The 24,248-nt window shown below is 37.3% G+C and overlaps 1 protein-coding gene across 1 annotated transcript in view; it reads left to right on the top strand.

The window, feature by feature from the left end:
* Positions 1-11,670, top strand: part of TFEC (transcription factor EC) — an 84,132-nt gene extending 72,462 nt beyond the window's left edge. Inside the window, exons 6-8 of the mRNA XM_058805360.1 lie at positions 574-649; positions 9,970-10,117; positions 11,041-11,670. Of these exons, the coding sequence (XP_058661343.1) occupies positions 574-649; positions 9,970-10,117; positions 11,041-11,421 (605 nt within the window). The 3' untranslated portion in view covers positions 11,422-11,670. The remainder of the gene's footprint in view (positions 1-573; positions 650-9,969; positions 10,118-11,040) is intronic.
* The last annotated feature ends 12,578 nt before the right edge of the window (positions 11,671-24,248 follow it).

The following is a 24,248-nucleotide window of genomic DNA, read 5'->3' as shown; positions in this document are numbered from 1 at the left end:
ATCGCCAAAGGAAAGATGTACAGGGGCGAAGTGGTTTTGGGACATAATCTTGCTCTGTTTTAGTAAGTGGATACAGCTGTAGTTATGTACTCTCTGTGGGTTTAAATGCTGGTAATTGTAAATAAGGGATAATGAAGCTGTTACCTTCTGATTTGTAACAGGAGTTCTGCCAAAATATCAATTGCTGTCTTGTATCCCTGTTGGAGTCACCAGCAAGACTCCACTAAGCTGAAATCTCTGTTCTGTGGGAGCATGCTGGAGAGAGAATATATACACATCAGGAAAAACAAAATGTTAGATCACATTTAGACAATATGTGACTATTTCATTCTCTAGAAATTGAATTCTAAATGGAAGAAAACCCTGTAGTTCAGGTAAGATACAGATGGTACTAATGATAGAGTTTGTCCTGAGAGTAAGGCAGAGACAGATAGGAGCTCATGTTGGGACTGCTATTTGAGGAAGATTTTTTCTATATATTGACTAACATGTTTTTAACTAATTAAAATGTTTTATGTGTAATTTCTCCAAAAATATTTCAGTGTAAAAATAGTAAATGTTTCTTTTTAACAGTTGAGAGAAGAAGAAGGTATAATATTAATTACCGAATCAAGGAGCTTGGCACACTCATCCCCAAGTCTAATGATCCGTGAGTTCAACTGTCTTTGCTATAATAATGTTTATAGTATTAATACAGGAGAAAAGAGACAGTTGTGAATATTGGCTATAGGGTTGAGAAATGGGATACAAAATCTTCTATACCAGGTCACTGGCTCAGATCAGGCTGCTGAAATAACAAACCTTTGACAGATTTTTTGTGCCTGTTGAAAAACTTATGTGAAAGCATAATAATGTGAAAGCATAATAATATTAAAGCAATTTCAGGGTGTTTAAGAGAAACTGCCACTTAAAGGGAAAACAAACAAACAAACAAAGCCAACCAACAGAAAGTCCATCTCTCTGTCCCTGAGCACAGTTGTGTGGTATCTCAGGGGAAGGAAGTAGTGGTCCTTTCAGCTCTTGCCATGGCCCTCTAGTGGGATAACACAAAATTTATGTTGCCACTGTCTGCCCTCAGACTAAGAGAAAAAAAGAATCAATTTAAGAGTCTGTAGACTGAGCATTTTTCAAAAGTCCTCAACTCATTGCAGGGAAAGCACCAGTCCTAAAATCCAAGGATAAAAGTAATAATTGCTATAATTGCTATAATAATATCATTTTATACTAATGCATATACTTACAGAAACACAAAATGCATATTTCTTGAACTATATGTGCATTCCCTTAAAGCTTATATTTGTCATCAGCAGAAAAAAAGCTGCCTTGGAGAAAAGCCCATTGCAGGATTAACAATAACAATTCAGAGTGATTTTTAATGCAGAACTTTAGCCTTAGATTTCTCTTGTCACTCAGGGAAGACTTAAGACAATGCAGCAGCATGATTGTAACTTGCATAAAATTGATTATACAGATTTTGTCTTTGTAATTTGCATGTCAATACAGATGTGCATGATACTCCAAATGAAAACATCTATTGATATTTCAGCTTTTTTAACCTTAAGACCAAGAAACTTTTGATTACATTAAGGATTTCTGCAACAATACAAAGCTGTGTGAGGCTTACACAAGTAGGAGGTTGGCTTTATTTGAAGTGAAGCCACCAGAGAGAAAGTTAACATACTGCATCCATTTTAGAGAATTCACAAACTCAGAGCCTTCTGTAGCATCCACCAAAGACTGGATAAATGGGCATGATTTTTGTTTATTAATATGGAATTAGGTGTTAAAACTGAATTAAAAAACACCTTAAGTACCTAAAGTTTTGGACATGTGATCCATTGCAAGCAGAAACTGATAGAAGTGTTTTAATTTTGCTGGTGCATCTTTCTGTATTCAATGGGGAAGTAATTGAAAGATTTCTCAGAAAAACAGTGGATGGCACTGTTGGTTTGCAGCTATAAAGCAAAAATAGAAACTGGAAATGCTGCAATTAGAGATGGGCATGGGGTAAAAATTGCAGTTGCAGTTTTTGATTGCCTATAAAGGTGTTTCACCTACATGTTTTGGTGTGGATTCAGGTTGACTTTGTGAACTTAATCAAAACATTAATACCTAGAGTAATCATTTAAGCTTTTCTTAAAATGATTTACCTGGACCTGCAGTTTTGCTTCAGTAAGTGGATGATGGACTTCACCCTCAGTTTTTGGTGTTTCTGCCTGATGAAAAAGTTTCAGGTATAGACTCTGAAATCATTGCCTTATCTTGTTTTAGTTTGCAAACCCATGACTGAGTTGAGCAGTGTGACTAGACCCAGAGTGGTTTATGTTTACAAAGGCACAAGGTGAACTTCAGTATCTCACATTTTGAAGGCTGCTGTCTTCAAAAGGCTGATAATCAGTATTCCTTTGGAAAATAGGCCTACTGAAAAGCTTTTAAGTTGGTGCTAAGAAAAAAAAAGGCATCAAAACCTGCAGGACTTTTGAAAAACCAGTTTGCAATACAATTTTGCTATAGCTTAGTGCAAGGATAAATGAATTCAAAGAAATGTAAGTAGTGGTTTTGGGTTTTTTTTGGTATTTGTATTTTTAGGCAGAAATATATTCATTTGAACATATAAACAAAACATTAATTTTTTTATTGGCTGAGCAGATCAACATTATTATTACCTTTTGGTATGGTCTTGTTTTGCCAAATCATAACTCAGCATCCTTATTCTCTCTTTCAGTTCTTGCTTTTTACTTCACAACACCTTACTGTGCCCCCAGTCTGCCCCCTCTGCTTTGAAAGAAAGAGATTTATCATGGCTTACCATACTTTATCTGTAACATTTTATCACACATAGCATTTTTGCCTCATATTGATTTCAGAAGATTCCTCTTAAAGTTGAAACTTAGTTGTAAAAGGAGAAAGCTTACTGATGCTTAGACTAATGACAGGGAAGAAAATCAGCCTCTGCATTGAAGAGCAAACACTACTATAACTAAGCCATTGTGGTTAGCATGCCTGTCCCAGATGGCTTGCTTCAAGAAGATTACATTCAGAATCAGAAACAGAAAAGGACATTTTTATGCCATTTGGAAACCTTTTGTGATTTATATTTCTTAGAAGTGCTGTGTAGGGTTTTTATTTCACTTTTGTTTTGTTGGTTATGTAGTGAGCTTGTTTGGCTCCTGCAGAGCTTCTGCAGGGACTTTCTTTTGACTGGATTAAACCCCTATTCTTTTCACTTTTTTATTTTTTTCTTAATTTAATGATGAAAAGTGTGGATTACATTACATAAATGAATGGGTGTTTTAAGTTCACTTCATCAGCATTAGAAAATGAAGATAAGTGTAAGTTACAAAGAACTATGACTCTTTTGTTTAACTTTCAATGCTTAGATATCCAAGTGCTAGATGATTCAGAAATGCAAATTGGTTTTAAAGAACAAAATTCAAAAATAGAATTTAAAAATGCCAGAAATACTCAGCCATATTTTGCTGAAAAACTCATAACCTGCTCCTTTTAATTATACCTGCCTTTCTATTTGTGTTCAGCCTTCCAGAATCCACCTTTTAGGTGGTTAACAGGATTCCTTATTGTGATTGGAGTCTGGCAATGCCTACACAAGAACAGTTTAATGGTAGTTGGACTTAAATTCCCAGAAAGCTAAATGAGAAAAAAGAATTCTATTAATGTTGCAGAGCTGGAATGTTAAGAGAACTGCTGAGAATTTGGGCAGAAGTAGTGGGCTGCTCTCACTCTTTCCTTTCTGCTCTCTGCACATACCAGTGCCTGACCTCTGTGCTGCCTCTGGACAGACCCTCTAGCAGCCAGCACAGACACATTCCTTGCAGAGGAAAGCTTGTGTACACTCATGCTGTTATAAAGTGGAAATTTCCTGCCTCATTCAGAATAAAACACTTTGCAATTGTGCAAGTCCTCAAAACAAGTACAAAGTCCTTCCAAGCACTTCTTTGAGCAAATTTCTTTAGTTTAAAGCTAATTTCTCAGAAACAGGGAGAGAAACGTTCTGCAAACAGTTTCAGCTTTGCAAATGTATTTGTTATTAGTAACTGGCCTGTGTCTGGCAAACTCTGTACCTATCACACTCTCTCAAACACTGCTTTTACTAATTAGTTCTAATCTTAGATAGCCACGTGCTCCCATCCTTCCTACAGGAGTTCAACTTCTGTAAACTAGTGAAGCTCCTTTGCCTGCAACATAGTAAATAATGGAATGAGCTGAAGATCAGTCTCTTTTCCATGTTTTGTTTATCCAATATAGGAAACTGCTTGGTGAGAGTTACATGTTTTGTTCTGGGCATTTGAGTTTTTTAGAGAGATTCAGATGATAAAGAGGAGACAGGATTCAGAGACTAATGAAACATAATGTGTTTTTTACTTTTTTTAAAATTTTCCATAAAAATCTTATTATTTTTGATTGGCTTCTGTTAATTAAACTCACTGACATATCTGTGGATTGCTAGAAACTTCAAATTACCACATGGACACACAGGAAGAAAGAAGCAATCCTCCTTTACATAATTTCTCATGACCAGACTGGCAAAACATCTTACTGCTCTCAAAGGACTTGGCTTGAATATAAAATTTCCCATGTATTTCAGAATTTACTGGATGGTGCCACACATGCATTTAATAAAAATCATGATTAAGAAAAATAAAAAAGCCAAAAAAGCAACAACAGAAAAACACTGAATACCAAAAAAATCCAGACCAAAGCAAATTAATAGAACTGAAAGATCAAAATGAAAAAAAGAATTCCTGCCATATCTGAAGATCAGTGTCATGGTTTGGGCCTGGCAAAGCCAGTGCCCCCATGAGTACACCTTCTCCCCGGTGTCTGCTGTGAGATGTGACCAGGAATAAGCAAAGCAGGCTCCAGCTTAAACATAAAGAAAAGTTTATTAACTAAACTACAAAAACAATTACTAAACTACCCACAAAAGAAAGAGAAAACACAAGGAAAATTAAAACCTCACAAAAACACTCTCCTCCTCCTCCCCCCTAAATTCCCAATACAATACATCTTCCAAAATCACCAGTTCTGGGTCCAGCACCACCCTTTAGAATGCTCAACTTTCAGTTCCTCAAGAGGAGAGGGAGTCCTTCCATGTGTCGTGGTGGCCTCTTCCGTCCTTGTTCCGGTGCTCTCACCACCGAACAGGAACCAGGGCTGCTTCCAGGGTTGTCTTTTTAAGGATGCTTTGTCCAGTTCCAGAAAAGCACAGTATCTCACCTTTGGGACATCTGTCCCCCCCATATTTTATATACCCCCTGGGGCCGAGGGGTACCCACACTGAATCTTCTCTGGCACTGGGACATTTCTCCCCCTGGACTCAGTCTCTGTATCTCATGGAAACATGGCTCCGTCCATGGCTACACAAAAGAGTCCAGCATAAAATGCCACTCCATCTTCTCCATTCTTCAAACATCTCTCACTCTCTCTCTGGTCCAGACCTTCATCACTCACTCATTTCCTCTGTCCTCCTCCACTCTTATCCCTCGTCTAGGAAAGGTTAATGTTCTGTAAGGTTTTCATTGTCCAAAAAGGGTTAAAAACTCCTCCAGGCGGCTGGACTCCTGGCTGCACCCCCCCCCATCTCCTCAGCTGGGCTGCCTGCTGCCAGCACATGTTTACTGAATTTCAAGGTAACGACACAGGCTGCACTCTCTCTCTCTCTCTCTCTATCTGTCTCCGGGGGGGGATGGCTGCCCGATGTCTCCTGGGGCTCCTCCACCCTTCCATCCTCCAGGGCCTCCTCACCCCCCATGTCTGTCCAGGCCCAGGCCTACCGCATGGCTGCCCCTCCCTGGCCCAGCAGCAGCAGCTGGACAGGGGAGGGAGATCTGACCTCCCTCCCTCGAAGTCCCAAGAGAGCCTCCCAGGCCCGAAGCTCTGCTTTTAACCCCTGTGTGTTCTCAGAGGTGTGTCCAAAAACCCACTGGCTACACCAGGTGCCAATATCAAAATCTAAGCACCCATTGGTTTGACCACAGCATCCCACAATTCCCACTTCTTCCTGGTCAAACCACTACAATCAGTAGATCTATAGCTAAGTTTTTAGAATCAAAACAGTTAGGAATGCAAGTATTTTGTCTGTTTTCATACAGAAACTTCCAATTAAATTAGTAACAACTGCTAGTGATTCCTCAATTTTTAAGGGTTCTAAAAATGTCTTTGTAGGGCTTTTCATTTCAGTTTTAATCTCTAAGTGCAATCAACAAATCTCTAAAAAGCAAAAACTACAATTTCCAAGTGACATTTTTATAACTTTTCAGGTAGTTTTATTTACACCCAATTTAGAATTCATTGTTTTCAGAGAAATAACAGAAACCAAATAACTGATCAGAGAAATTCTGAATTCCTCTAATGCACTTCTTGTGCTTTGAGTTAATCAATTTTCAAATGTTGAGTTGCTTTTTCTTCCCATCATAGATGAATCTGCTTGCCTGCCTGGTCTGTAGAGCTAGATGCACTTCAGATTATTGGTATGCAGGAATCTCACCTTTACCAGCCCAAATTTGCCTTCATCCTTGCCAGTTGCATTGTTGCTCTGCCAGCCCTGCACATCTGCACAGAGCCTCTGCTGCTCTGCAGCACTGTCCTGTGGCTGCTGTCCCTGGGCTGCAATGAGTGAAGAGTGCCTGTGATGCAGAATCAGCACACACACCTCCAGGATGTTCCTTAGGTCCTGGTAAAGAGAGACATAGAGTGAAATACATGTTAACTTCTAAGGTGATCAGCTGTTCCTTTGCTATGTTGCCTTCGAACACTGGAAGGTTCAATATTCTTCATTTAAGAAGAATAGGTTCAATAGGTTCAATATTCTTCATTTAACCAGTGTTTGTACATATGAGAAGTGATGTAGAACCATATGTGGGGTACACACACATGCACAGACACATACACATGTGTACACCAGTTAAAGAACAGTCTCTTAAATAACAATAGTACCTCTGCTTTTTATCCTAACTCTCCATTAGAGTTTTGCCTCTCAGATCTGTAAATATTACCACAAGAGATATCTATCCATATGTATCTCATGCAAAAGCTGACCAGGTCCATCTCTCTGGCAGTTTGAATCCAGGCATTAATCTTTCAGTGAAGATTTATTCAAAACTATGAAAAAAATTGCCAAAGAAATAAAAACTAAAACTATCAAGGAAACATGAACTAAAAATAAGCCATATCACAAGATGATATTAAGTGTAACATGAATTAATTTAATCCAAAAATGTTCCAAAAACAGTAATGAACATATGACTTATTCATATGTCAATCAGAAAAATCAACCAAAAATAATTTTGTCTAATTTTGAATTCATTAATTTTTTTTCATGAAAACACTATGATATATTTTCTAAATGTGTGGTATATTCATTTTTTTCTGCTGCTGTTACATTTCCTCAATTATTTCCATTTTTCCAGCTAGGGGTTTATTTCTGATTTCATAGTACTATATCTTTAGGTTTGGACCATCAGTTCAAACCTGTCTTAGTTTTGTTTTTAGCACTTATTAGAGACTAACCTCCTTGTCAAGGCAGACTGTGTTTCTCCATTTAGCATATATAGCTCATATCCGAGATGGCAGTGGAGAATCCCTGTCTGAAAAGTTCTTGTCCTGCTAACTTTATTTATTTTATGTAGCTTCTTTATTCATGAGTGGTCTGGCATAGACAGACAGACCCTTTACTGCCTTTCAAACTCCACTGTAATTTAGTCATAAGCAGAGACCTCTCAGTATTTTTACCTAACTTTCTAAAACGGTGAGGTGGAAATGAAACTGTGACATGGTGATGGCAGTGAAAGATTGTCCAGAAAATATGCACACTAAAAGCTTCCTTAACCAGTACAGTTTAACCTAGGTAAGCCATTTGAGAGGAGAATGCCCTCTCCTGGGAGGGTGCCTGTGGGATGCTGGCAAGAAATTCTGTCCTCTCACCTGCTCAAGAGGGACAGGGACAGGAAGGAGAAGGCGGAGGCACTGCCAAGAGATGATTCAGCCATCATGGGAGAGATGTATGCTGCCCTTGGCTCCCAGTCCCACCTCTGCTCTAGCCTTTTTGACCAGGCAATCATATCTAAATCAGAATACATACCTAAGACAGTAGGGTTGTAGACAACAATTATTTTCTCTCTGACGTCCTCAGCCTTTAATCCCAAAAGCTGTGCATTTCTGGCCTGCAGCACTGAGAGGAGGCCAGGTCCCTGTGTTCAGGAGCCTCACAGTTTGTGTGTTGTCCAGAGATAACTGACATTTGAATTTGAGCACTCTTGGATCAAAAAAAAAATGTTACTCCCAAATCTTTAGAAAATTACCTGAACTCTGTGGCATGGTTAAACACTGTGATGCTTTATTACAACTAATTTTGCATTTGCTTCTTAGTGTTTTAAAGTTATCAGCCCCATAAAGTTTTGTCCATGGTAAAGCCTCTGGAAAATCTGGGTGGTCTGGGTCCCTAAATCCTGTACCTGCCTGGCTTTTGCACTATACCTTCAGGAGATAAATCACTGCAGAAATCTCTAAAGGTGCTCAGCCTCATAAGGGGAAGTGGAGGGGCAGGCACTAATCTCTTCACTCTTGTGACCAGTGATGGGAATCAAGGAAATGACATGAGGTTGAGTCAGGGGAGGTTTAGGTTGGAAATCAGGAAAAGGTGGGTAGCTGAGCACTGGGAACAGGCTCTCCAGGGAAGTGGTTATAGCTCCATGCCTTGCAGAGTTCAAGAAGTGTTTGGACAATGCTCTCAGGCTCATGGTGTGACTTGGGGTGTCCTGTGTAAGGCCAGGAGTTGGACTCACTAATCCTGATGGGTGCTTTCCCACCCAGGATATTCTATGATTCTATGAATAAGGGAAGGTGATAATAGCTGGGCATATTTTTTTTCCTCCATAAATGACAGCATGTAAATATACGTCTTTAGAAGAGGTATTAAAAAATGCTTGTCCTTCCCAACATCAGATTCCTACTTGCTCTTAAAACAGCTTTGTGTTGGTTTGGGACCAGAAGCTTGACCAACTTTCTGCTCAGCCTAAGCAACTTGCAGTGAAATAGTTTGGATAAAGCCCATTTAACTTCATGTTTAATGCAGTGAACCCATCCTGTATCATAAAATACTGAAATTTATTAGAAATTAAAAATTTTTAGCAGAATTCATTATTGTTCCAAGACCTTACTTAAAGGAAGGTATGATGGATAAATGGATACATGAAAGTGTTGTACAGTTTAATTTGAACAAGTGTTCTGTTGCTAGTGAGGCTGCTTGTAAGCTGGAAGTCAAACCATGATTTCCTGAATGATGCACAGGATTAATCTAATTGTTTTGCAAAGCTTTTATTTTGAGTTGAGGTCTGCATGTAGCTGTAGATTTTAACTTGTTTTTTAAATTGTTTCAAGATTTTTGAACATGATTTTTGTCATTCCCTAGTCATTATGGTTATGAAAGTGTGATTTTTCTGGTCTGTCATCAATGAGGAGCGGCATTCAGCACAGATCATTTTTTTCTCTACAAGCATAAAAGCAACCTCATTAGTAAGTCAGGTAAAAGAAGTAGTATATTCAAAATGATCTTTAAAAATTTAGGCTTAAGTCCTCAGTAATGTATATTTCCTAGTTCATTAATGCAGAAATACTGCACATAGATTTTAATCTCGGAGTTAATAATAAAAGCAATTTTCACTAAAAATATAAAAACTGTAATGGTAGAATCATGATATTGCATTTAGCTTTCCCACAAAAAGTCACTTTATTACTTTCTTTTGACACTTATTTTCATTCTGGGATTAATTTTACTATATAAGGGCTTCTTAACTATTCTATTAAAATTTCCATTCAGAAGCAATAATATCTAAGAGTGAATAATAGTCATGTAAATCATTATTTCATATTAATGTAAAAGATTTTGTAAGTTCTTATGAATTCTGCTGACATGCACAATTGTGAAAAGGTTATCTCTACATTCTGCAGTGATATGCGCTGGAACAAAGGAACTATTTTAAAAGCATCGGTGGAGTACATCAAGTGGCTACAAAAAGAACAACAGAGAGCCAGAGAATTAGAACACAGGCAGAAGAAATTAGAGCATGCTAACAGAAGACTTCTGCTCCGAATTCAGGTTTGTATAAGCGTTGCCATGAACTGCAAAGCTTTCTCAGTATTTGTCCCCCATTAAATTTTGTTAATCTATATAATTTTTCCTCAAATTACGTTTATTAAAAATAAATTGACTTTGCCTTTTTATTTCTGTGTATATTGGGGAGGGTGTATTCTTTAGATTTCTAGGAAATTTCTTTGATAATTATACTTTGCATAAAGTAACTAGTGGAAAAGTAGTAAAGTATTTGGTCAAACAGTTTCATGTGTTAGAAACAAAGACAAAAAAAAAAAAAAGGAAATAAGCATATTTCTGCAGCCAAAAATCAAAAATCAATACTGGTCACAAAGTTCCCTTCAGTATTTTAATTTTCCCTTTCAAAGTATTTAATGCATTAGGCTCCCCAGTAAAAGACTATCTTATGTTATGTCTGCTTTTGACACTAAGAGGTAGAACATAGCCCTTCATGTCTTAAAAAGCAATATTCTAACATAGACACACACCTATGGAAATGGGATGGGTAGATAGGTAGATATAAAACTGATCATCTTACATATGTTGATTTACTTATATATATGTATAATATTAGCATTATCAACTAAAGAATCTTCTTTTTCTCTGGATAACAGTTTTATAATGAACTATCAAGTTGCAAAATTTTTCTGCTACCTTCATTGGATTCAGTATGCAATGGTTTTAGAGAGGCTGTCTACCTCTTCTGCTCCCATAGAATAGTTGCTTAATGACAAAAAGGAATATAAAAACACTTGACAAATTTTCTTCAATAAAAATTTTATTATTTTAAAATCTAATCTCACCACTGGGCAACAGGTATAATAAATTTTCATGCATGATGCATGATTTGTATACTTTCTGCAATTGTTCTGAAGGGACTGTTTTCTCTTTTAAAATTGCTGTCTAATTATTTTTGTTTGAAATGTTAGGAACTGGAGATCCAGGCACGTGCACACGGCCTTCCGGTCATGTCTTCGCTCAGTGCTGTCGATTTAGCAGCACAAGTCATCAAGCAGCAGTCTTACCCAGAGGAGAACTCTGTAGACTATTCTCAACAAATGCCTCTGGTACATGGACAAAATTCTGATGTCTGCGATGGATCTACAGCCTTTTCTGATCCCCTTTCTCACTTCACGGATTTGTCCTTCAGCGCAGCTTTGAAAGAGGAACAACGGCTAGAGGAGATTTTATTGGACGACACAGTGTCACCATTTGGAACAGACCCACTCTTGTCCTCCACATCTCCAGCTGCATCAAAAGAGAGCAGCAGGAGAAGCAGCTTCAGCACAGAAGATGGAGATGATTTATAAAAGCAGAAAGGGTCTCATACTTCTCTATATGTTTGTTGAAAGACTTAATTAAGCGAAAGCGTGGTGTTTGCTCTTATTTTAAATACCTACAAGGAGAGACAGTGTAAGAATCAATTACTACATGACAAGGATTTCAATCAGCCCTTACTTCGCAGGAAAATAAGATGGACATGAACCCATATCACTGTGCCCCAAATTCACCCTCTGTTCACAGCCAACATTTGCATAAATCTCTCTTCACTGGGAATATTTTTACTATCACCTCATGACTTTTATCAGTACTATGAAAATGGTTACCAAAAAGGAATGCCCATGTTGCAAAACTGTATTCAAACTCTTTTCACACATTTCTCTGATACAAATATGAGATTTAGTAATTTGCTAATTTCTTTTTCTTTTTTTATAACTAAAACTTCTACAGAATTTGAAGCAACAGAAAAGTATTTAATCTGGGAACTGTAGAGATGTTACAGGTTTTAAAATCTAAAAATGTCAGATGGTAATGCTTTCACACAAGCATGAAGTTTAAACTGTGTGGGCTTCTCTTTAAAAGGAGAAAATCCATTAAGATTTCTATGGAATGCCTTTAGTTTTTTGGGGTTTTTTTATTTCTTTTGTTGGAAAAGGACACTCTTTTAAATATCTATTTTAATGACAGAAGAAAACTGGGAACTAATGCAATGACAGTGATTCAAATGAATTCAGACAGAAAAAGACACAGCATTGCAGCAGAAAGACTGTGTGGGTATACAAGACAGCACAGACACTCCACGTTACATTTAGCACAATTTAAAACAAGCACTACTTGTGACAGTGCTATGTCAGCTATTTATTCCAGGAATATTCAAACTGTGTCCTTTTTTATATGGAAGAAATTGGAATTCAGATACAATACTGGGCTGCTGGATGATGCTTTCAGTGTCCTTTGACAGCACAGTGAGGCTTTTGCAAAGGGACTCTATCTGTGCATGTGCTTTTGATCCACTTGGAAGCAGAGGGAAATTACAAGGTTCCCATTGCATGCACTCTAAACAAGAATTTAATTTCATATTTGGCTTTGGACTCCCTGCAGAAAAGCTTGAAAGGAAGACTTGTCAAACTGAAGGCAATATTCAGAAACACTGATGTGATGCACTGCCTCTCATAACCAGCTGGCTAGGAGGGGGCATTCAGAAAACTCACTTCTATACCTTCTGGAGAGTGATGTACACGCCTAAAGAACATTAAGTGCAATCATTCCAGTTGTAATATTAAAACATAGGAATACAAACTGAAACAGGTTCTTCATAGCTCTTCCTCAATCAAAGCCAAAAGATCACATTAGGGAGTAGTTATGGATTAACCCAAGGTGGCAACCAAGCCTCATGCAGCTGCCAGAGTGACTGGGGAGAGAATTGGAAGGGTAAAATCTGGAAAGCTCTTGGGTTAAGATAAAGACAGTTTAATAGGGAAATCAAAAGCCATGCACACAAGCAAAGCAAAACAAGGAATTAAGTCACTGCTTCCTATAGGCAGGCAGGTATTGCACCATCTCCAGGAGAGCCCCATCACACCTAATGGTGACTTGGGATGTCAAATGCCATCACTCTGAACATCCCCCCTTTCTCCTGCTTCCCCCACTTTATGATTTGATATGGAATATGGAACATGGAATCCCCCTCATTGGGGGATTTGGTGTGGAATATCCCTCGGTCAGCTGGGGTCACCTGTCCTGGCTGTGTCTCCTCCCAGCCTCCCATGCACCCCCAACTTCCTTGCCAGTGTGTCAGCATGAAAAGCAGAAAAGGCCTTGGCTGTGTAAGCCCTGATCAGCACTAACAAAAACATATCTGTCCAGCACAAATCCAAAATACAGCCCCACACTAGCCACTGTGAAGAAAATTAACTCTACCCCAGCTGAAACCACCACAGGAGTTCTGTAATGATTCAAAATATGTCTCAAAAATATGTATTAATTTTGCTGTCACTGAGCCTACCTCACTTCAGAAGTGTCACAGGTTTGGAAATAGTAAGAGATCAGTGGATCACTTTTTGCATGAACATTTTAAGTTTTTAAAAACATACTATCCAAAACCAGAGCAATTGTTTCTTACCATTGCCTCTTTTGTTATTGGTACCTTGGCCCTCCTAACATTCCTTGTGAGGTTTGTGTTCCTGCTAGGCCATAGCACATGCCTGACCATCCCTGGCAGGGTCATAATTGAAACAAGAGTTTCATAATTGGAAAATTAGCAGCTGGATAATAAATCACACTCAGATGGCTATGAAAGATGATGGTGCGTCCAATTTCACAAGAATATTTAGAATTTTAGGAATCTCAAGGTTTTCTATGAGCTTGTGCAAACTACTTGGATGTAAGGTGATGTGTAAGCACAGACCTGACAATTAGAAGAGGCTTTGATACACTCACACTTCATGGATAAAAAACCAGAAAACAGACATGTCCTGGTAATTTTCTTTTGTTTTGGTTTGGTGTTTTTGTTTGTCTTTTTAATTTTTTGTTTGGTTTGCTTTAGCTTTTTTATTTTGGGGTCTTTGGGGTGGGGTTTTTCGTTGTTTTTTTTGTTTGTTTGTTTTGTTTTTTGTTTTGTTTTGTTTTTTTCTGGTTTTTTGCACTTTTTCTTTGTTTTGTTTTTATAGCATATCAGAAAGACAAGCAAGTATTAACCAAAGATAACTGGATATAGGACGGACCACCATTTTAATTGGGTTAAATAAAAGAGTAATCACTTTGTCATAGTTTCGTCAAAGACACTTGCTAATATTGATATCTGAATACAAAACATGATGAATTAAAAGTAACCTTTATGCCCATATTATGTCTAGCCTGGTATGAGTATTGTCCATTTCAGCAGATGAAAGGAAGTGTTATTTGGTTAATATCAAATGCCATTTGTCCTTGTACTGCAGTTTCTACTACATTAGTTTTAAATACACCAATGTGGATTGCTCATAATGGAGAAAAAGAAATTAAATATGAATGTATTACATGATTTTCCCATTGAACTTTTACATGTGAGTTAGACCATACTTCTGAACAATACTGACTTTAAATAACATCCTGAATTTCATCACTTTTATAAGCACTGTTCTAAAAAAAATTATAGTGCATCCATTAAATTTTTTAAAGTTGATTTTCATTCTTCTGACAATTACTTCAGTCTAGGGCACCAAAATTTTTCTCTCTGTCCTTGCATGAGAAACTTAAGATAGTCAATGCTCTTTTTGCAAGGCACTGTATTGCATCTATCATTGAACATATTCAGGCTGTCTTCCTGCACACAAAACCCCCAGCTCCCTTGCCCAAAAAAATAAATACATCAACCCTCCTAGGTGTTTACTATGGCAATGTCATTTCACCAAAATTGCATTTTTTTCTAGTAGGAAGTCATCATAATTAGTATTTCAACTAATAATTATAACCTGGGTTACAGGCTCACCCTTGAAATTAAATGGTGGTACAGACTGCAAAACCAGACTAGGACATTCTGGGAATTAAGAGACGCTGCTGAAGGTATTTAGGAGATGCATGTGCTGGTAGTCACATCCCAGACTTTCTGGGGTAAACACTCCCTCTCCCACCCCAGGCTTGGAAACCATGCTGTGAAGCTGAGAGGACTTCTAGGGCAGAGCCAAGCCCAGCCCTGCCAGCTTCTGCAGAGGAAAGGGGTTTCATAAATACAGGGCCAAATCCTGACATTTTCTGTCAGGCAGAATTTCTTTGCTGTCCATGCAAGTTTTATTGGGCTGAGTTGTGGTGCAAGAAAAATAAAACTTCTAGTTATTTCCAGCAGAGATCTGTTTAGTGAAATCTCATTAAAGAGATGCATAATATGCCTGTGGCTCTGGGCCTAGAAAAGAATTTGAAGTCTTGCGGATCTGGACCTCAAGCAGGGTAGGGGGTAGAAGAACTGGCTATTTTTGTCAAGATGTATTAAATGAGGAGTTATTACTTGTTTTCAGTAACAGCTGTTCAAAGCTGGTGGACATATTCCTACAGAATCCACAAAACAGCAGACTCATAATTGCACAAAGGGAAAGGGAGTTGAAATATTAACATCCTGTTTAATTCATGTCATGGATCTAGATGCTACTCTAAGAAAATAAAACTAAATTATTTCATTGTGCACAGCATGGATAGTATGAAAAGGTACAGTAAGTGCAAACAGTTTTAACAAACAGAAACACAGTTGCTTTATATAATAAAATAACTAAATATAATTCAGTTGCTTAATCTTAATAAGAACATTGATATTATAATGCTTTCTGAATTTAATGGAACTGTATATATAAATGGAGGATGTAAAATTATTGTAATTTTAAATTATGTTAAGTCTCTTAGATAAGTAAAGGCATTTACATTGCTATTATGAGACTGTAGAATATTTTTATAATAATTGCTATTTTTCATTGTTAACCATATAGTATCTTGTTTTCTAAGTCATTATATGCAGACAGAATGTACTTTATTACATACTATATATGCAATCTTTTTACAATTACATTTTATACTTGCGGGCATTTTATGTTTATTGTATGAATATAATTAAAGGACTGAAATGAAAACATCTTTTTCATGTCCCTCGTGAAACTTCCCTGTGCAGACCCTCAAAAAGGCCACCAAAAGGCAATCTAGCAACATCCAGTAAGAACATCTGAGATACCTAACAGACAAAATACTTCACAACAGCTAAACATTTAGTCTATTATGATACATCATGATCCAGTAACATCCCATTAATAAAAATAATTGATACATTCTTTAATATGGTCTCCTGCCATCTGCTTATTCCTGCTGCTAAGGCTTTGATTTATGGAAAGTGTTTTCAGAATGTTGCAAAATTGCTAGCAGGCATGATGATATCAGTTAAATCACTAAGAAGCTCTACAAAAACCTTTTAATGTACTAGATGTTCCCTAGACAATCTAGGATAAACAGAATATTGTATTTTAAGATGTAAAACATTTTTTAAAGCTGATAATTAGGTACATTTGGCACTTAAAGATACTCACTTAAGGAAGTTAGTTAAGGATTCAGATTTCATTTTGAATTTCTAATACCAGAAGTGCTGCCTTCTTTAGAAGATATTTGGTGCTTTCTGTGCATGAAATGATGCAAAAGTTGTTGACTAGTAATACAAATTTCAGCTAGTTTTGCAATAGTTTATCATTTCATGTAAAACAGTGCTCATTTTTTTGTGTACATCAGATAAACATTTTATTTGTACTAAAGATTTCTTCAGTCTCTTTATTTTTTCAAATAATTAAGACACCCCTATCCATATTAAAATTGAATATTATTATAAATATTATTTAAAGTTCAGTGATTATCTATGGAAAGAAGCTTTGCTTTTTTCCATATTTATTATGTACTTAGGATTTGACCATAAAAGATACTCAGCTCCTTTGTGAAGGGACTGAAAGCTCCCACTTTGCTTTGTAGAAAGCCAATGCTTATCCTGTTTTGGACTCAGAGACTTAATGATTAAATAAACAATGACAGAAAATAAAATCAGAAGTTATTTCAGAGATCATATAAGCCCTATGTGCTACACTGCTTGATTAAAAGTAGTGATGTTTGCAACTGACAGACAAACAGATTTAATGTCAGCATCATTTGTGGTGACAGCCAATGGGAGATTAGAGGAAAATGTATGAAGTTGTGATAATAATCAGATCAAAAGTCTAATTATAAAGGAGACTGCAGCAGTGAAGTATGCCAAGGCTTATTGGTTAAATCACTGGTACCCATCAAGTTAAATATATACCAGTTTCATTAATTGGCAACCACAAGACAAGTGTTCTATATTCAGAGTGGTGATGATTTTGATATAATCCACCACATTGTGGTTAAGTATATGATTCATGTAATAAGAAGAAGGTGCCTCCAGGCTATTTTTCCTACCATGGATTAAAATTTACATATTGCTTCTCCTTATGTCAAAACATCTGGTGCCTGCAAATGCTAACATTTCGTTAAAAAGTTTCACAAGATAGGAAAAGTGGATTGGAAACATTGCATGTGAATCACTCAAGCATTATAATGGAATAAGAAGCTGAGTTATGAAGAGGCAGATTAAACAGTAGTATAGTCAAAGAGATTCATATGCTTATGAGTTCAATACAACACTTTGTATAAGAGGGAGAAATGCCTCAAATCATAGAAATAACCAGTGAGTTGTTTTTCAAATATCACTGATATATAAAATCTCAGTCTCTCCAAACTGCATTTTCTGGCCCAAATAAGATCCCTGTGTCTAAGCATATGTACTTAAGTGCTAAGATTGTGTTCAATACATTCATTTAATTCATTCACTTTAAGATGTTGGCATCGTTACCTGCCATGAAGTTTCCTGACTCTTATATTTACTTTCCTATTTTACAGCAGCATATATCAGGGTTGAATCTCAAAAGATTTCACTGACAAATTATCTTAATTGTCTTGCCTCCTTAGAAAGCCTATCAGTCCTTGCATTAGCACCTAGATACAGACTTGAGACCTTTTCCTTTTGATTTCCAGGAGGGACTTAAGATATTAATTTTCAGTTACTGAAATTTTGTGGAGTTTTTTTTTTTTTTTTGGTGGGTTTTTTTTTGTTTGTTTATTTTGTTTTTTGTTTTTGGTTTTTTGTTTTTTAATGCTAGGTTGTCAAGAAAGCTACACACCACAGATTGCTGTCATTAGCAGCCACATTACTGCTGGAAACTTTGTGTGAAAGGAGGCAATAAACAGTTTTCTGTGAAGGACCTTGATTCAAGTGATATCACATCTATTAATTCTCTGGAATCAATGCATAAATATTTCTAGATGGATGTTTTGCTTGCGAAAGAGGAGCAATTCAAAAAGTAGTGGCTCTTCAAAGTGCTTTTGAATTTTTAAAACCTACTCCTTGGATTAGAAATTTACTTTCAGGCTTCTAGAATTCTAGAATGTAACATTTATGTGGCCTGAATCACCACAAAATCATACCTGTGGCATGTCTCAGGACCACGTGTCTGTGAAGCTGAGGCATCAGGGACAGCATTTGTTCTGTTCTACAACCAGTGCCCCTGCCAGAAGGTTCAAATGGAACGAGCCTCTGGTGGTGAGCCCATGGTCCCATGTCTCCAGGGAAGGACATCTCCTCCCTGTCTCACTTTCCACCTGGATTTCTTCTTCAGATGGCTGGTCACAGGGCTCCTAATCATCCTGCCTCAAATCCAGAGCTGGGTCACTTTTCAATCCTGCTGACATCCAACAGGTTCAAAATCTGCAAGTATAATACTGACATTACACAGTCTGGTATTGGCCCATGATACAAGCCAGGATTTGGCAACATAGTTGAGCTCTTCTGCAGACCTCCCAGACTTCTGAGCCCAAGGAGATTTGAACAAGAGGGCAGCCAAAATCTCAGACCAAGAGCACTCCCTCCTACAAACCCTCTGAGAACATTAATTTTGTTAAGGGTGCTTAACAGGAGTTTTGGTTGTTTTTTTTTTTTTAAGCATTTTACTGAAAAAACACTTTTGTACATCGAATTTACTTCTAGTGAGCCTGTGTTCAGTTCCCAAAGATTCAAAACTGTTTAAGTTTGATACTCAAAATTTGAAAAAATTGTGTAAGATGAAGTATTTTACATACTATTCCAGGAGTAGGTTGAGTTAAAGGAAATATTTCTTTTCAAAACATAATGTGACAACCTTAAAAGTACTTAACATTATAGCTTTTTATCAATTAATTTTTCTGTGACATGGGCACCTCGAGTCATTAGGGAGAGGAACCTCAAAAAAAGAAATAAAATTGTATTTATACAGAGCCACTTGGAAAATAAAGGCAATAACAAAACTAATTGCAGAAATACCATTCCATCATTTCCTCTGGAAAATAGTTTCTACTGTAGAACCATTAATATACAGAGCTAGCTTGCTATAAAAACAAACTGACAAAAAGCAATTTAGACTTACTGTAAAGTAAAGTAAGAATGGTCAATTTTAAGCATGGACCAGAGAACTGGCTCCTGCAATGAGCACCCAAGGGGCAGTGTCTCCACTTGGAAATTTAAACTCCAAATTACTTTAAATTTGACTTGCTCTTTTGCAGTGGGCAGAGAATCCTTCAGGCAAGTGAAAGCAAAACATGAGACAGCTGAAGTTAAGGACCATGGAAAACAAAGGAAGATACATCCTTGATCCCAAAATATCACAAATGGGATTTGGTACACCCAAGGAAGATCTCTGCTCAAGGGCAAATATCATCCTGAGAAGTAGGCAGAGGAGTACCACGCTGGGCTCTGACAGAACCTGTCCCTTCCCAAAGGAAAAGAGGGGAGCTTATTTCAGTGTATTTGCAGCTTTCAGTAGGGAAGTGATGAGTACCCCTTCTTGCCCACCTCTCACATTATTTTCTCCCTCTTCAAACTGTGCCTCATTCTGAAAGATAAAAAATATTCTCCCCTCCCTTCTTCACTCTTCTTCCTCCCTAAGAGGCTGGTGGAAGTGTGAGGAGCATCAGCTCCTTCTGCTTCTCAGGGAGCAGCTGCAGCTCCAGGTGAACCTGCCAGACCAGTCCATGCTTTAACATGTTGGTAGCTTGGCAGGAATGTGAATACATTACTGGTGACAAGCATTTATGTGATTATTTCAAAAGGCCAGATCGGGTTTTTATATATCTTGATCTTAAAATTATCAGGCATGGGAGTAAAATAAACATATTTGCCCTTTAAGCCTTGTTGCTTCGGAGAGCTAATTAAGTTTTGATGCTCAGTGTATTGAAATCCAGTAAGAAATAAATTTGATTCCCTCAGACCTGAAGTCCCAAAATGGATGGTTGTTGGATTCAGGCACCCTTATTGTTGCTAGGAGGTGCTCGTGGCCTGTTAACATTGCTGGTGGGACCATATTTTCATCAAGAGCATGTTGGCCTAACTGAAGGTTTCCTTCTAAATAAGGGTTCATGCTCACAGTTTCAAAATTATTTTTTGGATAATTAAGAAAAATATGATTATTACTGCCACCATCAGCCTCATGTCGTGTTCTGAACAGTGAAGTAACACAGAGAATTAAGTAAATTACACACTAAAATATTTGCAAAAATGTGCCTATTTGGACTTTTCCCTACAGAGCCCATTTCCTGAAGCAGATGTTTGAAGTTTGAATACAGGCTATGAATTACTTCATTTTGGAGATCTAAGTTCTCAAGCAAACTGAGACAAGTGATTCAGGACTATTCATTCAGTGGGATGGTAGCTTTTTAATTTGCTTTCTTTCTTTGCTTAACTGTATGGTAAAAGTGTTTATGCTAGATGCCAGTAGCAGCCAAATAATGTAAAAGTAGAAACAGAGACAGTGATGTGGTTTGCAGCCAAACCAGACTTCTGGAATATATGGAAAAATATGGACACAGATCTTGTGTACAGAAATAATTAAGGTCCTAAGTGTTCCCCACAAATTCAGTCTGCTGATATGAGATAAGATGTTACTCAGAGAGCAGCACAAGGAACTGATCTTATATAAAACCTTACAGCAGCATCACACTTTCCAAGACTTGATTCTTTTCTCATTTATGAAGTAACTTCATAAAGTTACATCACTTTTCTATTCCATTATTAGAGCACATCTGCCATCAAGAAGGCTGTGGAAGGCCTGTTCCCATTTAGTGCAAGGTCCTGTTTTATCTCCTTTGTCTATAAAATGCAGGGATACTTAGATCTGTATTATAAATAATAATACATGTATGCAATGGATGATTCTAATGATGTAGTTCAGTTTCAGGTTTTTACTGCCATTCATAAACTGCTTCAGCAGACTTGTTGTAATTTATGATATCAATAGAGCCCCTTAAATTACATCCTAGATTCTGCCATGTATTGCCCTATGAAAGAAAATGGCTTTGTGTCCAATATCAGTGTAAGAGGAGTGCTAAAGGGAGAATGAACCAAAAGTCAAGTGCCCTTTATTGAGAGCGAAAATTGCCTTCATGGTGTGCAATATGTGAGAACTGAGCACTTGAAAACAACTGCTGCAATCCTCAACTTAACTGTTTGCTTTGTAACTGTGTGGAGCTCCCTAACACTGGCTTGTGATAAGCTTGTCAGAGTCACAAGAAAGGTGAGTGCATCTTTCACTGTGCTGTACTTTTTGGACCTGCGGCTTTTAACTCTGAGAATGTCAGGGTCAAAATACCTGCTGGACGTTTTTGAATTGTCCAGTCTGATTCAGGATCTTCTGTGTCTTGCGGTGACTGTCTACCATGCCACAACCTCTTGGGGGGAAGCAGAGCTCCCAGGCTGAAAATATTAGTCCTGAAGGCCATGCTGCCCAGAGTAGTGATGGCCCTTGTAAAAGAGCCAAATATTCTTGGCTGTAGCATGAATCTGCACTGACAGTTCTGAGTGTTTCCAGTCTTGACCCACGTACAAGTTGTCTTGTCTGCCTTTGTCAGGCAAGGGGATAAATCCCAATGCACCCATTAGAAGATGGATCACAGCATGGTAGGCTATTGCCTCCACAGTTTTTTTTCCCTTTTTTCGTCTTTCTCATGTAAAACCCTCTAAGGAGGTCAAGAACTGCAGGTGGTGAGGGGACTCTTCAAAACTAGCAGAGAGAACTGGCCAATTTAGCACTGAGTTATTTTAATGCAGGTGCTTTCTTCTTCTGCAATGTGTAAACCTTCCTTGAGCAGAGGACTCCTGGGGGTTGTGGCTGGAGGGGATCCATTACTGCCTTGGCTCCATCAAAGCTCTTCTGGGGACAGGGAGGTGACGTGCAGGCACTGAATCTTGCTGGGGGGACAGCTCATGTGGTTCCCCACCACATGAATGCTTTTATTCCTGTCTAAGGAAATATATTCCACTGCTAAAAATCAACAGAAAATGAAGTTTTACAGAAGCTATACTTACAGAACCAGACAAGCTTCTGGTTTCAGAACTGCAAGCACATTCAGTTGTTTGTGCTTCAAATGCCATTTGTGTAAGATATTAAAGCTGGATTCAAAAGAAACACTATAGCCAGGATACTGGCCAAAATGTTAATAGGACTTTTAGTGTTTTTTTTTTCTTTTTTTACTATTTGCATGTACTTCTAATTTTTCAAAATATTTAAATGGAATTTACCTTGATTGTTATCTCCAAGGAAAGGCAACTTTAGAGATGTTCTTTTGCACAAGGTGCAAAGCACAACCTTAGCAAATTTATACATGGGTAGAATATCTTGTAATTTTTAAAGGTGTTCAGCTGATTATGGAGGGGGAATAATCAGATTTATTTTGTCTAAGCAACAAAGGAGACATGAAGAAAAGACTTGTTCTGAACATCCCATATAAGTTTGAAAACACTTTCTCTTGATCTGAACACTGAGTATTAAATAAACTGACACCTTGATTTCAAAATGCAGCAGAGGCAAACAAGACACGGCATGTGAAAATTTCTTGGCTTTTTCAATAGTACTCTAATCCTATTGTACCTAACAATTTATATAGCAGAACATATCAGCTCACAGGAATGTTATCTAGACTACTTTTTATTGCTTTTACTGTTTTATTTCTTTTTTTTTTTTTTTGAGTGCAATTTAATTCTAGTGGCACTGTGTAATTTTCATCAACAAAAGAAATTAAATGTATACAGTAGAAAATGGATCCTGTTTAAAATGCTCCAACCTGTCAGATGTCCATTAATCTATATATATTCCATGTAGGAAGTAGAAAGCAATAGGAGTTTTCACATTCTTTGTATTTAATATTTACCTGTGGGCATGTATAAAAAAATTCTAATAAATCCACAGCTACTTACAATTTACAGAATGGGACTAATGCTGGTAGTTGATCCCAAACTGACACAAACCAGATATTCTCTTAATGTTACTCCAAGGAATTTTAAACTGACTCTGTTAAAGCCAAGGTTATTTGCCTTGGGGATGCCTAATGGAAGGGTTATTATAACACTGTCCACAAATAGGTGTCTTGAGAGAGCAGGGCCATAATACTTCATTGACAGCTAATAGATTGTGCTATTGCTGTATCATAGTCATCTTTAAGGCCAAAGGTCACACCTCTTCCTAAATATTTAAATAAAGATACTTGACTGGAGCAGAAAACAGCTTATTGTCAGTGATGGCTGCTGCTCAATTTACAAGAACCTTTACAAAGTCATGCTAATTCCTGGCCTCCTTAGAATGCACGATAACCTTTCATAAATCCATCTTTTCCAGATGTCCTTGGAAATGACAGTTATAAAACTACAAATGATTTGTAATGCAAAATGGGACTGACAGACTTGGATATTAGTTCTCAGTGTACTAAAATGACTAAAGACTATAGCTAACAGAAGACTTAAACTGCATCGATAAGTATCTGCCAAAACAGCTCATGAGTGTCTTCAACATGTTCAGTAAAAGCTGGAAAATAAAGAGTACTCATGATTGTAATATGACAAGTGGCAAATTTCCCTCTAAGGGTCTCAGAGCAGAACTCTGTGTCTGTGGGTCAGTCTGAAAGGCAGATTTTGAATTGCTCATGCTTCCATTTCAGCATTTCATTTGTCTGTATCTTCTCATTCATGAACAGGACTTTTCATGAACCAAAGACAGTTTTTTATGACATGAAATTCTATTTACATTTGCACACATCACAGTTCAAATTGATTATAGAGTGTATTTAAATTTAGAAAGTGCTGCTGAAAATGCATTTTGTTAAAAAATAAGTACTCATTCCACCTTTAGGGAGAATATCCTCTTCAAGGTTTTGAAAGTGTATATATAACTAAGGTTTCTGAGTTTCACTAAAATACTCCATAATTTATATTTATGAATAATTTTGTTTTCTGTTACCACAGGGGAAGCTTTATAATACAGGA

The sequence above is a fragment of the Ammospiza caudacuta genome, chromosome 5 (genome assembly GCF_027887145.1).
Source record: "Ammospiza caudacuta isolate bAmmCau1 chromosome 5, bAmmCau1.pri, whole genome shotgun sequence".
Lineage (NCBI taxonomy): Eukaryota > Metazoa > Chordata > Aves > Passeriformes > Passerellidae > Ammospiza > Ammospiza caudacuta.
The sequence above is the reverse complement of the archived record's forward strand: the minus strand, read 5'-3'. Positions and strand labels throughout refer to the sequence as shown.